The 17901-nt window shown below is 40.2% G+C and overlaps 1 protein-coding gene across 2 annotated transcripts; it reads right to left on the reverse strand.

Moving 5' to 3' along the window:
- Window positions 1–304: 304 nt before the first annotated feature.
- Window positions 305–17550, reverse strand: ttc39a (tetratricopeptide repeat domain 39A). 2 transcript variants are annotated; one of them, XM_026346025.1, is made up of 21 exons: window positions 17350–17550; window positions 16706–16756; window positions 16486–16536; window positions 16022–16075; window positions 12302–12406; window positions 8973–9104; window positions 7504–7544; window positions 7158–7225; window positions 6969–7033; window positions 6739–6838; window positions 6376–6441; window positions 5696–5804; window positions 5533–5600; window positions 5378–5437; window positions 4622–4783; window positions 4072–4163; window positions 3652–3772; window positions 3107–3218; window positions 2826–2940; window positions 2519–2635; window positions 305–2188 (listed from the first exon to the last, which is right to left on the reverse strand). In XM_026346025.1, exons 1-21 carry the CDS (start codon window positions 17400–17402, stop codon window positions 2074–2076), a joined length of 1857 nt encoding a protein of 618 aa, XP_026201810.1. In that variant the 5' UTR covers window positions 17403–17550; the 3' UTR covers window positions 305–2073. The 2 variants fall into 2 exon arrangements, with proteins under 2 accessions (XP_026201810.1, XP_026201811.1); XM_026346026.1 differs by lacking the exons at window positions 16022–16075; window positions 16486–16536; window positions 16706–16756; window positions 17350–17550 and adding an exon at window positions 14730–14935.
- Between the last annotated feature and the right edge of the window lie 351 nt (window positions 17551–17901).

Consider the following 17901-nt stretch of genomic DNA (forward strand, 5'->3'; position numbering starts at 1 on the left):
CACGTTGCCCTTCGCTAAAAACGTAAACATAGCTGAAAATCGATGTAAAGTCTTATAATGTTGTTTTTGCAGTTTAAGGCAAGTTTTGCAGCATGAAGGCCTACTCATTAACACATTTCTTGCAGGTCAATTTAAATCTTCTTTGACTATTTTTAATTAAATATGATCCATACCATTGCAGTAGCCTTATCTTCTTATCTCTTGTTGCCATTCACTTAAATGCAGGCTAAAATAAAAGATAAAATAAATGACTCTGTTCTGTATACCTTGTGTATGCACAAATGACAAATAAGAAAACACAAAATTTAATAAGATTTCTTTTAGTTGTTCATCTTCATTTTATCTTAAATTTTAACAGAAACATTCAGTATGTACAGGAATGTAATTCTCCTGAGTGTTAGCCATGCCCACTATAGTATGCTGATTGTAAACATCACAATGCCACTACATTTGGTTAGAGGTTTTTAGCTATATCAGTAAGACTAAATAATAAAAAAAACACAAAAATAAGCTTAATTAATTATTAGAAAATAAAATATGTTTTGTTATTGGAATATACCAGGGAGGGACTGCTGTTTAAACTGTCATAACAATACATTACCTCCACCATTACAAATATTGACACTGACTCCTAGTCATTGTCATGAATCCCAAACTGTGGTCTAATCATGAATAAATCAGCAGTGCTCTAATTCCAACACTTGAGACACCATCTGAGTTTCTACCTTTTGGAAACTCTTTCACAGGGGTAACGTACCTTTACATTAACCTCATCAACTGCACAATTAGAGGCAACTCCTTTCTGTCTTATAATTTCATTCACTACAAGTATTTGTTCATGTACATTTTTTTATTTGATACAGGGGCGTGGTTATATGCTTTAAGTCCTTTTATAGGTAGTTCTAGTCAAGCATGGTTGATACAGCAGCAGAGGATGTTCACAAAGCAGAAAGACTGCGATGGTTGCCGTTCAAAGCTTCTTTACCCACTAAAGATGCAACAGGCGGACAAGCACGCAGTCCTTCACTGCTCAGCGTGAATGGCCTGTTTGTTCAAGCTCAAGTACTGTTGGAGCCAATCCCACACACCAGGAGGAGTAAAGGAGGGAGTCTGCCTTTCTAAAAGACACATTCATCTGTCCTCTTAAAACGGGACAATTTGTGTAAAAGGTGCCATTTACAGTATATAAATGTAAAGAAACTCACACTGCAAGTCAAGACATTTTTGACTCTGGATAATGTTCTAGGCTGGCTGATTTACAAAGCTTTGTGCAAAAGCCTTTACATGTAACTGTAAATAAAACAGGATTGTAGTTTTTATATTTTCTTCTGAAGGAGACACAAAAAAAAAGCTATTCCACATGAATATTTTTTGTCTTTCAATGTTTCTATATGCCTCAAGGGAAAGACAAGTATTTAAAATAAATGATAAAATTTTCACTCACTCTGAGAAACACATGGAACTTAATATAATGCCATGTAATAAAAATTAATCCTATGTGAAACCTGTCAATGAAAATATAATAAATGACACATTACAATACAGTCTCATAGTCCTCATGGACTATGTTCTGAGGTGAATGATATGCTATATAGTAATTATATTAAATGAAAAGTAGTGGAGGCAGCAACCAGGTCAAATAGTGTCAGTAATTTCTAGGTGATGTTTGGTAATTTGGCTCCATCAAGTCTAACCCCACTACCCTGATCTGGGCACATTTATATCCTGGCAATCTGCAGTTTATACTACACATATGTGGCCTTATTTTCTACACAAACAAACCTGCTAGAAGCAATGTTTGATAAATATAGACACATTTCTCAATTTGTTTCTATTCTAATCATAATGCAGTATATAAATAATGTATCCCTGGAAGAGGGTGTAGCAAACCCACTTAGGCCAGTCAGGGACACAAAGAGCTTGTGTCTCCTGTTAAAGCAGGACACACAATGAAGAATAAAAAAAAAAAACAAATAGCCCGCCTAAATGGGTGGAGTTGAGCCGGTCAGAGTTGCATAGTGGAACTATGGAAACAGAAAGATCTCTTTGCTCTAGTCTGCCCTCCTCTGCCTGTCATGGGCTAGAGTGAACATGGATGCCATTCTCCCCTGCGCCCTTGGCCTTGTGCAGAGCAGCCTGAATACGGAAGTGTGTCCGTGACTCCATTGAGTAGTTTTTGTAATTTTGCCTGAAACAGAGGAAGAATATTTATAATCACACCAGTGGTAAATATCAGTCCGAGTTCATATAACACTCCCAAAACACCCATATGACACACAAAGTTGTTATTTATTTAAAAATTTGCTTAAGGATTTATTTAGTACCACAAAGACGTGTCTCTGGGTGTGGTACATTTAATTAAGAAACAAAGCCAAAAGTGATGACTTGTAGCATCACACTGTGTGAAAAACTATACAATATGGTTAGCAGGTGAAAAATCTTTAACATGCTTCTCCATGATTCATATATAATTGACAGTGACAGTAACTGAATATGTTTTGCTGGTTAAAGGACTTACTTTGCTGCTTCTAGGAGTTTGATAGCTTCATCTTTTCTGCCTTGCTCAAGACACAGCAGACCATGCTCCAGCAGCGCATTAGGAACCAGGTAGTGGTCATACTTGATCTGAGCCTCACTGCAGATAATTATAAGACACAGTGGTTATGTTGCAGGTCTCTCCATTCCCCTTAACTCTTGAGAGTCTTAACCAGAATATGCACAGCTAACTGGCGATAACACCCTCCAAGAAACTAGTGCATTTGTTTTGTTCTGGTTTAATTATGTATGCACATACTGTACATGTCTATGTACTGAGGGAGGCTTACTTGCAGAGCACCAGAGTAAAGTAGTGTTCGGCTTCCTCATGGTGCCCTAGGTGTTTGAGACAGAGTCCCTTCAGAAGGCTCAACAGACACTGATCATCTATGGTGAAGTCACTCCCTGACAAACACACAACAGGGCAGTTACAGAACAGATAAAGATCTTCTTGATAAACATTTAAAATGACGTAGTAAATGAATCTAAAGTAAATCACATATAACACATTAGGTTGAAAAAACATTATCATAGGCAATGATCTTTTATAAATGGGAAATGGATTTCATACTTGGGTTGCTCTCGAGTTTAGCCTGTGCTTCATCCAGTGTTTTCAGCATGCCCTCAGTCAGATCCTTGTGTTTGCCAATGACTGTATAGCCATTCCAGATGTACATCATTTCCTGCACAACACACAAAGACACAGAAATTCAGCAAAACAAACTATCAGCACAACTTAACAAATATTTGGTCTGTGTGTTCTGTTTGTTTTGTTACAGTAGGTAGTTCTGTGAACACAGAGATCTTGCAAACTGCACTGGAGCCTTATGGGTTCAGTAAACAGGTCCACCAAGTAAGTGGTAGAAGTATAAATCCACCTATTCTCAGTTTGAAAGGAGTAACCTTCATTCCATTTCACACAGGCTTTGACCTTTAATCAGTAGGATGGTAGGGATAAAGCCTGATGCTTGCACCAGCTACCAGAAGATGAAAATGACTTTAACCTTGGGTAGAGGGAGGTCAACGAGCACAAAACAATGCAACACATAGCAGCTGAAGTGTCTCAATCTAGTATTATTGCAAGTCATGCCTAACCAGCCCTCATCCAGTACTCACCAGTGGAGGAGCAGGGAGAGGAATGGCGTCTTCTGTAAGGTAGCGACGAGCTTTCCTGATAGCAAACTTCTCCGTTGGTAAAGATTTGCCAGCTATTTTCTGCTTCAGTGCTGGAACCTGTCTGAAATATGATACAATATATAATTTTAATCATTCACATTAATCTCAGTAATAAAGAGGACCGAACTGCACTTGAGCAGTGGTATACAATGACTAAAACATGTTTAAGCTTGTGGCAGTTAAAGAAATGTGTGTGGTTGCTATAATGATGCCATCAGATAAAAACTGTATATGTTAAATCAGAGCTTCTATTTCCAGCAGAAGAGATTATGATATATGATTTATGATTTGTAGCTGTCACACTGAATCATCTCAGTTTCACTGTGGTTGCTATGAGTAGTTTCAGTTTTTAGTTAATACCTGAACAGTGTGAGCGCAGTCTCCCCAAAGGTTAGACAATCATCCTTTGTCAGCATGCTGAGGTAGGCTGCTTTCATATATGCATAGGTAGCCTGAGGGAGACAAAAAGTGGTTTCTTTTGCAATCCAATCTTTTTTTTTTTTTTTTTTTCAAATAAGCTAAGGAGAGAAAGCTGGGATTGTGAAGCATTTAGAGACCAACTAGGGCACCAGAAATCAAATCCACTCTTGACCTTCAGTTTGGTTTTAAGACATGTTTTATTTTCAGTCTCTAAAAGCTGCTGACTGTGCTCCGTCAGGGCGAGGGAGGAATTGGTTTCCAAAAAAAGGCAGAAATTTCTGAAAAAGATATGAGTCACAACCACTAGGCTACTATAACATTCCCAGGGGAGATGATTTTTATATCTAAAGATATGTTTTGACATACAGTAAGACATAAGGATTACAACATTTCTCTTAAGGGAAACTGCTTTAAATTAGATGATCATTCAAAAACACAGATGTGCCGAGTTTGTTTACGAACTTCTCATTTGCATTTATTGATGGCGCACCTTAGACCACGAGTTCTCCTTGCTGAGAAGGTCAGCATAGAAATAGGCCATCTTCCAGTGTCTCTTGTATGTGAAGCACCACATCAGCTCCCAGTAACACATGTGGTGAAACTGCTTCCACTGCTGCTGAGCCTCACAACACTCCTCAAAGCGTCTGATAGCCTGGAAACAAAGATAAACACTGAAATCTGTCTTTTCGTTTCTCTTTTTTCAAGTGTGAATCAAGTTATCGTGATGTAGTGAGCAACTCAAATACAAATCAATACAAATTAAGTTTCATAATTTCAATAATTCAAGCAAAATGGATTTTTGTTGTTGTGTAGCTAGATTTTATTCTGACTTACAGAGTTTACTTGATATTTTTTAAATGTTTTGTTGTTTAATATGTCTCTGGATTGTGACATCCATCCTCACTTGTACTGATAAATACATATGAAGCCCCAAGTCCACATGTAAAACAGCAAATACAGCCTGAGTATCTTAAACCTTTGTAAAAAATTTTAAAAATTTGTTTGGTTTTTTTTTGTTTGTGCTTTGCTGAAAAGTTGTTGAATGCTGATCATTGCCCCAAATCTGGCAGCCATTGCACATAGTATGTATGTATACCAGATAAAGGCTGCAGCAATTTTACTATCTGTAACGTCACTCTTTCCAAATGTGTCACTCAGTATGCATGACCAACAAACATGAGCAGTCCTCAGGTCCAATGCTAAAAAGTGCTATGGTGAATGTGTTATTCAGTAGAAAGTAACTTACAGCATCCAAGTTGCCTTTGATCTCCTCTATTCGACCAGCGAAGAACAGGAAGATGGATCCCTAAAAGTAAAGAATAAAAATAAAAATCAGCAACAAAGCCAAAGGGATTTTCAGTTTAACTTTCAAAGTCAAAAAAGCATTTAATGGTGGCAAACCTTAGGGTATTTTTTAATGTATGGCTGCAGCAGTTTCTCTGCATCTTCAACATCTCCTTCTCCAGTTCCTGCAAGAGACAAACAAAACAAACCCCACTGTAAGATACTGGTGTGTCATTGTGGTTGTTTGCAGCTACATGTGTTTGTGTGTCTCACTGCTCACCTAGTATGAAACTCATGAAAGTGTGATAGCAGAGCAGCAGCATGTTACAAAGGAAAGACCTGAATGTGCTTTCTGCAGAGCCCTCCTGAAGCTGCTGGAGACCAAACTCCTGCATGAACAGAAACAATCACACACATTCATAGTTTGAATTAAATTGCCCTTCAAGGAAGATCTGTTGTTGTCAGTTTGCTATAAAAGCAGCATACGGAGAGGTTTTGTAGAAATTTGTGTGCAGGAGGATGAGCAGCATGTTTGTACTGTTGGATGACATTAAAACTCTTAGCACAACAAATAACAGGAAGCCATCCAGATCCAGAGAAACTGTCTAGTCATTATGATCAAAGCAATTTTTAAATCATTGATCAATTACGGTGTTCCGTCAAAAAAGTTTCATTTCACGCTTTTACCACGTGTCCACTCATAAGCAGACTTCACCAGAGTTTCACCATACATGACAAACACGATTTCTTGTGAATGAATTGCATGGTGAAACTGAAATCACACATACATTTCATTACTTCCCCAGTTTCCAATGTGTTACTAACACAAAAGTTAATTATGTATGCACATACTGTGCATACATAATTAACAAAAAAAGCATCCCACGACACCTAACTGAAGCTGTTGCACTCTCAGCTCACGTCAACTATAAAAAGGCCTCACTTGGCAGCAGAACTCACCTTATTACCAGAGAATCCGACAAACTCTAGCAGCTTGAGCGTCCTCGTGGGCAACATGGAAATCATCTGCAGGAAGTAGGCAAGCAGTGGAAATGAAAGACAGGATTACAGAGTCTTTTCTTTATTATTATAACACCAGTGGTTTCCAAGGAAATGATCTGGAATTTCCTAAACCTACTGTACAAGGGCCTGCAAGGGTTGTACAAGTATTTATAGAGGTTTTATTTTACAAAAGTTACACCACAAATAACTGAAATAGATCAACAATCACAGAATATTAAAGCTCTGATAGTTTGCACGCCCATATTTAATCAACACATACGGGAGTGGATTACAAAAGCAAACATACAGTAGTCTACTTACTAAATTGAAGGCTCCTACTCCCAATTTAACACCACCCTCAAAATGGCCATGGTTGTCACCATGGGTGTATCCAGCTGACTGGAGAACAGTGTGAAGCTCTCTATAAAGTAAAGATAACAGGAGAAAGTTAACATGATGAGGAAGACAATAAAAAATCTAAAAAAGTCTGATAGGCAATAATTAACAAAAGTTTGACAAAAGCAAACAAGATATTATCTGTTGATTCTCACTTGTATGTCTGGTAGCTGTTCCTCACTTTGATTCCCCCTTTGATGAAACTGATCATGTTTTCATCCTGAACAGAGAAGGAGCAAATGTGTGAGAGTTAAATGAGATCATTTCCAATAAAACATAGGCTACGTTGATCAATGGTGGCACATTTCAGTTGCAGGATGTTCAGGTAAAACCTCACTCCAGACCTGAAGGAAGGTGAGCGCTGCCCTCTGCAGGAGACACTCGGCGTAGCATACTTCAGCGTGAAGTTCCTCTGAGGTGAAATGATTATGTCACAGTTATCTTCAGTCAGACAACCTGAAAGCTCAGCAGAGCTCAGGGGCTGCAGCACAATAGTCAAACGCACGGACAAATATGTACACACACACACACACACACGCACAAATAGTACTTAACATTACTGCACACGCACTCACTTCAAGGAAAGATTCAAACTAGTCCACCCTAATTTTAACTCACCAGTGAGTACTGTACTGTACTCACACGTTTAAACACGACAGAAACGTTTTTAGCAATATGAGCTTTACTGACCTTCTGTAAAGTTTTTTGAAAAGCTTGACTTCTTGCGGTACCTGATAGAGAAACAGAAAACCGTCATCAGCTATCAGAGTCTTTGTTCCACTGAAAATCACAAGGATTATGTTTCAGCAGTCTTGCACTAGCCTGCAATTCTTTGCTTATCTTGTTTCTATGCAAATCAGTGACTCAGCCTCTTTCCAGTAAAAGACAGGATGCCGAGTAGCTGCAAGGAGAAGTTACCAAAATGTGCTGACTGCGCATTATATTTGATAGCAACAGTCACAGCATTAAACAGGAAAACTGCCACGCTGACTGAGATCAGATCAGTCTGAAAAAGAGTGTGTGTTTAACAGGGCGGGCTAATTAGATCTGTCTGTGTCCAGTCGTGACAGATTCTCACAGCAGCACCAGGACAAACTGTGACAGGCAGTTGTGACATTCTTCAGGTCAGTGAGTCGGGATGATCTCAGCATGCTGTGCGGTTTGGCTATGATGTTTCAGTGGTCAAGTAATACCCTGTCCCGCTAACTTGTAGTTTTATGATACAATGCCTATAAAAAGTATTCACCCCCTTGGATGACTCATCCTTTTATTGACATTATAAATCAGTCATGGTAAAAAAAAGTTGACAAAACTATTTCAGAAAAATACCTCATTAATGTCAAAGTGAAAACAGGTTTCTACAAAGTAATGTCACTTAAATAAAAATATGTAAGCTAATTCAGTGTTTGTATATTATATATAATATTCACCACCTGCAGGTCAGTATTTAGTAAATGCACCTTTGACTTCAATCACAGCATGGAGTCTGTGTGGATAGGTTTTAATTAGGCTTGCACATCTGGCATGAAGCTGCCACCACTGGGGGATGTTCAGTGCCTTAGAGATTTTTTTGAATCTATCCCCTGACTTATGCTTTTTAATGACCCGTTCTCTGAGGTGCTGGGAGTGTTCCTTTTGTCTTCATGGTGTAATGGTAGCCAGGGATACTGAATAACCAGTGACTGGACCTTCCAGACACAAGTTTCCTTATACTTCATTCACTTGAGACACATTCACTGCACTCAGGTGATCCCCATTTTACTAATTGTGGGACTACTAGCACCAAATATCTGGACCTCTGTTGGATTAGGTAATTTTAAAGGAGGTGAATATTAATGCAAACACTGATTCACCTTACATATTTAAGGTACATTACTTCGAAGAAACCTGTTTTTACTTTGACATTAATGAGGTATTTTTCTGAAATAGTTTTGTCAACTTTTTTTGACCATGACTTATTTATAATGTCAATAAAAGGATGAGTCATCCAAGGGGGTGAATACTTTTTATAGGCACTGTAGCTGATCATCCTCAGTTTCATCACCACAACATTCAAAATTTTTTAATTGCATAACTATGAAGGAGTTTAAAACTCTTCTGTCACAGCTCATCAGATGCTCGGTTTATTTTTTCACCATGGTATTATGGCTAAGTCTCACCTCTGACAGATCGCCTGGGCCTCCTTCATGGTGTTTCCTGCAGCCAAAATGTGTTGAGGGTCAAAGGTCATCATGGCCTGCATCTCCAGGATGGTGGCATATGTCAGCGCGTGGTACATGCTGTCTTTAGTCCTGTAAAAAGACACACAGCATTTGTTTTCAGTGATACTGAAATGGCAGTAACAGGAGTTTTTCTTGCAGGTTTCAAAGTGATGAAGAAGGAATTGAAATTTGAGCAGCAAGGACGATAATGTGACACAGTTTTACAAGAAATGTACTTGTTGTTCCAGTTTAAAACAAGTTTGTTACCAGACTTCTAAACCATTATTGTAACTAATTACCTAAATACAATTATACAAACAGAAGAGCGACAAAGGCCTACTGCTGTAAATATACTGTCCTACTGCAGTCACTGCTCATGGTAGAAACACCTTTAGACCTTCTGTATCTACTTTTATATTGTATGTTTGTGCATGTATCACACACATACACAAATAAATACATGGCAGAATAATTTTGGTAAAACATAAAGGCAGGGGCGTGGGGAGAGGAATGCTGTCAGTCTGCATACATGACATTTCACTGCTGTGTGACACACAACCTGATCTGACCAGTCGTCTTTTCACAGTCACATAAGCTAAATTTGCATGAACAGATTTTTCCAGGCATGGAAATGGAGCCAGGCAAACATATGTTGATCATGCTGCACAAAAAACACTTCAATGCATTTTACATACAGGGACGCAGACAGAGACTGGCAGTACTATCACTACCATGTGACTCTTAGCCTGTCAATGATACAACGTTGTGGCAATAAAGCAGGGTTTTGTCACTTAGTAAACAGTTTTAGCAAATCTTCAACTTTTCATCGAAGCAAATTAGTTGTTAGTTATAAGTCAGTGACCAAACAACCAGACAACGGTGACTCAGCAAAAACCAGAAAGAAACAGCAGGCGTTCAGTAAAAATGGCTGTACACACTGGGAAGCAGCAAGATCTGCCTGCTTTACATTTCCATTGCGTCAGGCTTGTTTATGTAAGACAACAGCCCAAACACAAGCTGAGAAACCTTTTGAGATGGAGCCGTGAGGTAAACTGAATGTCTTGTAGATGTGCTGAAACTGGCTGAGAATTTCACAGAGCAACTCAGATATTTTCCAGTCAGCATTATCTCCGAGCTCAGGGGTACGAGAGCCTTCAATCTTCCGGCAGCGCTAATTCTGGGTCTCCTGCATTTTCTCAACATAATGATGCAAGGGAGGAGCTGTTTTGTACTTTCTCAAATTCTCATGTGTGCGCACGTTTGCATTTTGTCCTGCACTTATGAGTAACAATAAGGAAGTGGTGAGAGGTTCACTACACGCAGAGTGTTGATTTTATGTTCATAAAACAGTGTAAAAGTTCTGAAATAAGACACAAACCTTTGAATAACAGTGAAGGTTATATTGTATTGCACCTATTGCAGCTATGAGTCATATAGCAGCTGCACCTACTGTCTGCTGCAGCTGTGGGGAACAGGGCAGAACACCATCAAAGACTGAACTGTTTTGGCTGTGTTCGGTCGGGCGGCGTGTATCAACAGAGAGCTGGCAAATAAACCCTGCTGGTGAATACCTCTGAGATTCGAGGGCTGATCGAGACACAAAAACACCTAAACACATGTGAGTGGTGATTTACAAGGCATGTCTCTACAGTGTTGCAGACGAGTCTGCTTTGGATCTTTGACTGGAGCTTCCTGGAGGAGACACATTTACATGTAATCTGCATCTGGTAGTAATTTAGTGAATTAAAAATAATAGCTAGGACCACAAAACCTCTAGTTAGAATTAATAATGCAAGGAAGCATCTTCTCAGACTGAACCTTAACAACAGTTTTAAAAAAAAACAACTAATTTTAAACTTAAAGGCAGCACTACATCATCACCTACAAACTGTGTACCAACTGAACTACAGCTGCACATTAGCTTCCTCTCCCTCATAAATTAGTAATTTAAAAGTAAAAAAAAACTGTGAACTATGCCTTTAATATGCCTCAATATGTTGGTCACACTTTGCATCAAGATCATAATTCCCACAGTGTCGGATGGAGCTTCAGTGATTACTAAACACCTACTTTGATTGAGACATATACTTAATGCATATTGCAGTATCTTCTCAGAGTCTCAGATTTGAGACATTAAACTGCACCTAGATATTAGTCTGAGATCATTAACTCCATGATGGCTAACCCTGTCTTCCTCTCAGTGCATGCTAGAATAAGTGCCAGCTGTCTTTGACCATAAAGTGGGATGTGGGGGTAAAAGAAATTGGCTTATGGTAAATTAAGCTGCACCCAGATCATGAAAGCTCTCTCTGGAAGAATCACACCTGTAATTTTACTTTAAGTGTGTGTGTGCGCCAGCTCTGCAGAGACTCTGCTACACCCTTGCTTCACCTGACAGAGTCAGAGCAGCTTCAGGAAGAGGAGAGAAAAAAATGATGGAAGAAAGCTCTGTTTTGTGAAATTACGGAGAGGCTGAAAAGAAGGGAACAGTGAACAGACCGAAATGCAACACTCATATAAAGACTATATTAATATATTCTATTATACAGTACATGTATTAGATATCATAGCAACAGCAAGATATGCCACAATCCCTGGTTTTAATCAGCGTTGATCTGACACTGGTTTACTGCATGTGTCAAATCCAACCACCTGGGCCCAAAGCAGCTAAAAACACTTGAACGTACTTGAACGACTGGAGGAGTAAGCAATAGCCCACACAAAGCTGTGGGAAGAATATCTAGACAAAAACGGTGTTTGTGACTGTAACTCAAAGCAGCTTGTGAATCATGTAAAACATACAGACATAAAATCATCTGAGAGGCAACAGCAGCAAAGACCAAAGCCCGTCTCAGCGTTTAGAGGACGTCATAAAACTTAAGTTTTAATGACAGAGTAGTCCCCATCACAATTAAACTAGCATGTAAAGTCTGTAGAATATACATTTCAAAGAGAAATTCAAAGGATCATGAAGTTCAAAATTTAAAGCAAGAATTAGACTCTGTTTAAATGTTAAGTAAATTATGAATAGTGCGACAGAGCCAGCAGGAACAAGAACCTGAAGAGCTCCATGGAATTCAGCCATCATTCGTTATATTATTCACACCTGGGCTTCTCCTACTGTTACTGTGCTGTGTTAATGCAGTTTCTTGTAGAAAAAAACACCCCGATCCCTAAAAAACACAGCTGCTTGCAGGCACAAAGTCAGCCGTTTGTCTCACATTCATTATTATTTGTCTGCAGGTGGATCTGAGCTCCGCTAGAGCTGAGAACAGCGGCTACTGTACCTGCATCGGAGCCGGGTCTGCGCCTCTTCAAAGTCGTTTTGGAGAAACAGGTCCAGGGCAGCCATGCAGTCCTCCAGAGCCAGAGACAGGTCTGACCGCGAGCACCTGGAGAACCGAAAACAAACACGTGATGCTGATGACGGGGCTGTAAACTTCTGTACATGCCGTCTTAGAAACAGGCCAAGATGGGGGTCTGATGTTTTCTCAGCTAAGGGAGGATTTATATGTCATTACTGTTGTACAGTTGACATAAAATGTGGTTATTAAAACTGTTTAGCCATTGATCTAATGCTGTTTTTTCCACAGTGTGGTAACAAACATTCCCTAAAATCATCTTTAAGTGGATTTTTTTACTTCAGAGGACTCAAATATGATTAGAATGACTGCACTCTGCCCACCCCCACTTTATCTGTCGCTGTGTGTGACCCTGTTCTTATTTAGACCCTTGAAACACCGAGCAACATGAAAAGTGTGGTTTTAGTCTCAGGTTTCTTTCTGTATTTAAATCCTTTCCACTCCTCTATTTCACAAGTGAAGCAAAGCAGTCGCTGGGAGCCAGACAAGCAAATGGACTTGAGAGAGTCCTTGGCTAATGTTGTTGCTGTTTGTAGTCCAGCGCATGTTACAGAAGGAATCATCATAAATGACACTACAAATGGTAAAAAAAAGGAAACTAAGAGGCTTATTGAACAGGATCGTTCATCAAAGGCAAAGACCAGATGCCTCACAGTGAATCCTCTTCTAAATACAACAGGTGCCTTTGTGTTAGCTCCTGATGGCTGCTGTGTATTCAGAGTTCATTACATGGAGCATGTGACCCTCACGTGACGAGTGGATAGAGTAGCGTGGACGAACTGAGCAGAAGTCATGACTGAGAATCGGCACTGAACTGATATAAAAACAGTGTTTCGTTTCCTTCCTTCGAGGCGTGAAGAGCACACAGCATGTGAAATATACATTAACAGTCACCGTAATGTCTTGATTTTTATGTATATTTTTATAATGAAATGATTGAAAAAAGTTGCTTATGTTCAGAGTTGTTTACTTGTTTGTTATGACTGATTAATATTTTAGTTTCATCTTGCTAAATTTAGCCATAGTCCACTGTACTAATCACATGGTCATGACAGGATTGTTTCCCATTTCTGTTTAGTAGCTAGGAGCCAGTTAGTCATTCAGGAATAGGAAACTGGGCAAACACACCTGCAACTATTGGATATCAACAATGACTAGACAGTATTCACATTACAGTGCTGGCCATTAGAAACCAAGAGGAACTGTGAAGACGTCTGTTTCACTGTGTCACTCACACACACACACACACACACACACACCACCATAAAGGAGAACACACACTGGTGATTCTCTGCGTAATGACATGCGGGTGACTCCTGTGTTCACCATATGACCAGCAGCAAGCCGAGTTTCCTGAAGGGGACGGCTGTCAAAAAAACAAGTTCAGTATCTGAGGGTCCTGAGTGAGTTGTTATTTACTACAGCAACAGACACAGAACTGTAAAAATAAACTTCACTTACATCTCTACACAGCTATAAGTCACAGTAAAAACGAGATATCAAAGGGTCAAATAATAAATAAGCAGCGATAATACCAGCAAGAAGTTAAAAGCTAGCACAATGTATATGTTATTACAGCCACTGACACCAGCAACAGGCTAAGCTAAGAGAAATTGCTATCTTGCTATTTGGTATTGACAAGGCCAAACAATCGGTGTGTTCATCATGTTGCTATAACTGAAAACTAACTCAACTGGTCCTGACTGATGGGAAACCAGATTTCTGGCAGGTCTACACCTTAAAGACAATCTGATGCCTGAGGACCATTGTATGGAAGACAGGAAAGGCATGACAACCGGCACAATGCGGAGAGTGTTAGATTCAGCGTGTGCATTCCACACGTTGTTCCCAATAATTTAATCAGATTTCGAGTCAGCAAGTCTGAAATACTGGGTGAATTTCTCCGGGGAGCAACGTGCACAATGACGATTATTATCAGGCAAATGCACACTAACAGGTGAAACCACTTAGCACACAACGACTATTCATAAAAACACCTTGTCATGTGCTTATGCAAACTATTGCGCATGCACCCACACACACACACACACACAGTGGCACAGTGACGAAGCACAAGTTTCTTGACTCCTGTTCACAAAGCTTTCGGCACATTAATTCCAGCTGGTTCCAAGACATTTGGAGGCCTTGTTGGGTTGATCTGTGACACAAAAGAGGCGAGCATCTCCCATAATAAGCAGAACAAGTTTGTCCACATGCTTGAGTGTCACAGCTAAACACAACAGATTTCACTTCACATCGTGAGAGCAGAACAGAAAACACAGCATCCATACGGAGGCCGACTGACTGTCAAACATACATCATCCCAACACGCTGCAGCAGCAAGGTTTCTTACCCATTTGACAGTTCCTCTCCTGACATTTTCATCTGGCAAAGTGTGTGAGCGCGTGTGTGCGTCAGCGAGACACCGAGAAGAAGACAGATAAAGAAAATTGCAGAAGTGAATGTGAGCTTGGGGCCTTTCCAGCAGTGCAGTGTAATGGTCTGTGTCGCTTTCTGTAGCAGCAGCAGCAACAAGAGCAGAAGCAGCAGCAGGAGGGCAGTGAGAGAGAAAGAAAGTGAGAGAGAGAGATGAAAAATGAATAAGGAGGGAGGGAGAGGAGAAGGAGGAGGAGGAGGAAGGACCCAGCAGCAACTACAGACCTTAATAAGATTGGGATGACTATTACACAAAGAGAGAAAACATGTTAGACCCTATCTGTGCTGCCTCACACAAAGACACTGTCCCACCTCTTTCCATAATCACACGCTGCAGCCTCTGCTCCAATTGGTTAAAACTAAATCAGGGGTGAGGCTGAAACTCAGGGCCTGAGGGCTTTTTAATACAAGATGTGCAACTACTAAGAAAATCTTGGAGGAAGGGGAGAGTGATAGCTAACAGAAGTAATGTGTTACAATCATGAGGTCTTCTTCTTTCCTGTGCTTCGGGTGAAATAGAGCAGTGTGGGTTTAAATGATGGAAGAAAAAAAAAAGAGAGAGCGTTGCTGTGTTGTGAGGAGCTCAGCGGGCCCGGTGTGCTGCAGTGGCAGAGACTGAACACTGCAGCGAGCAGAGAGTCCAGAAATAGAAGATATAGATGCAGCACAGCAGCTCGTGCTTTAGATACAGCAAGTGAAATCCTGAATGAAGCATCTACTCAGTGCCAGGAGAGAAGAGCCGCTGGTTACGAAGATCAAACACCACAAACTGAGATGTCTACTTCAGATCCACATGTTATGTTCAATATTAAAACATTAGGGATACAAATAGTCCTCCTATCTGTCTGTAAAGCCACGTGCAAACACACTACTAGTACTAACCAAGAAGGCATAAAGATCACACTCGTGACCGTGTCTCATCATGTTTCACATACAGTAGCTCATAAAAACGCAAAAGCAAAGCACTTTGGCCCAGAAAAGAAGTATGAGGGAAAATCCATCTGCGTTTATAGACTGCAGTAATGAAGCTCCACTGTGTCTGTGCGGCTGCTGCGAGAGGGTCAGGAGGGTGTAAGGTGAAGATTTCAAACTGAAAACTAAGACTTATGACTCCAGATGTGTCGTCATTTTAAAACTTCTTTCCTTTCTGTTGCCATCTGAACCTGAGTTTTGCTTTATGGTGCGTCAGAGTTTGCTCTAGTTTCTTACCCGTTCGATGCATTTGTTGATTGCAGAGCATTATTGTTGTCTGGTATCTGTAACCTGAAACAGTGGGACAAAAACGAGGCTGTTTAGAGAAAAGAGAGTAATCTCTCGGGATGAAATCCAGCTGAAAGGACAGCTTTTGTTTGAGCAACATGATCGTGAGAGCCATACAAACACAGAAGCGACACATGTGGACACTCCCAGGCTACATATTACTTAGCAATGATTTATGGAGGATGGTTCTCCAGATACTAATTCAGCAGTTTGTTGAAAATATATGAAATTAGTCTGATATGGGAACAGATCTTTGCAACTTTCAGTTTGTTTGTGTTGATCATTAACAATCTTTTCCTTTCATTTCCTTCCCAATAAATTCTTTACATGTCTTGACAGATAATGTGGGATTGGACTATTTCTTTATATACTTGTATGTATGTTATTCACGTGTTTTCAATTTAGACACTTACCTGAAGTCTGTGATGATGGGATCCAGATCTGGACTGTTAATGATGGACAAACTGGGAAAAGAAATGCCTTTATGACTCAGGGTGTCTGGATTTACAACAGCAACAACTGACCTGAGCAGGTTGTCACTAAACGCGTCATTAGCAGCACAAGTGTCTTTGTGACACTGCTAATTGTTTGTATCTGTAAGATTAAAGGACTGTAAGCACAATGTGAACGTACCGGCTCGGGGAGTCCGGGCTGTCAGGGGTGTCTAGAGCCTGCTCTGCATCCCTGCGAGGAAGTCAAAGGTCAATTTAGACTGAAAGTAAGAATGGATCTCATGATGGTGACAATATGTCAAGAAGTCTAGTCTGAGGACTCAAGAGACATAAACAAATACTACTACTACTACTACTAGAGTTAGAGAAAATCATAAATAGAAACAGCTTAGTTATAATTCCTATTTAATAGAATCTTCAAACAGATTTGGGGACAGCAGACAAAACACAAAAAAAGCAAGGACACAATAAAACACACCACCAGTGGGATGAATTGATAAAACTATATGAAACACATTTAAATGAGAAGGAGGAGTAAAGTTAGTGGTGTTGAGAAGCCTCCTTTGACCAAATCATGACTCTCAGAAAAAAAGACGCAGCGTGAACTGCAGCATTTTCCCTCCTGACTCCCAGTGGTTCGGTGTTAAAATGTCAAACTGTAGGTCAGACCTGGTTTTTGGGGTCTGAGAGTCCTAAACATGTTGTCAGTGTGATGACAACAGAACCAGCTCACATAATGCCAGTAAATAATCAGAGCTGGCCGCAGTCTGAGAGCAGACAAGCACCGACAGGACCAGGACGTGCACTGATTTCCTGTCTACTCACTTTTTGCTGTCGTTTCTCTTCATGCTTCGTCTCCAGTTGTTGAGAAAACTCATTCCAAAATATCCCGGAGAGAGCAGGTTCACTCGGCAGGCATGGAGGGACCCAGAGAGAGAGAGAGACAGACAGAGAGACAGACAGACAGAGAGACAGACAGGAGAGGAGAGGAGCAGCTCACACCGAAGTCACAGCGACACTAATGACTGAGGTGCTGCGGCTCCGTGTGCGTCCTCCTCCTTCGTGACGTAGAAAGGTGTGCTGCTCACGTCACCACAATAATGACTTTCTTATTCCTGGGCCGGGCTGCGCGGTCCTAACGCCCTCCAGCTTACATCTGCTTAAACAATCACGTGAATTAATATATAAGAGAAGCATAAATAAGAAACTGGCTGCTTGAGGTAACTTGTAATAAATACCAAATTATTACATCTTCATGAAGAAATGCCATTCTGATCAAATGTCGTGTTGTTGTGACATTTTTGACATGATGCACTCATCATTGCCATAATAATAAAAATTGTATTTGTTTTCATTATATAGTCTCTGTGTGCTGTT

This window comes from Anabas testudineus, chromosome 4 (assembly GCF_900324465.2).
Source record: "Anabas testudineus chromosome 4, fAnaTes1.2, whole genome shotgun sequence".
NCBI classification, from domain to species: Eukaryota; Metazoa; Chordata; class Actinopteri; order Anabantiformes; family Anabantidae; genus Anabas; species Anabas testudineus.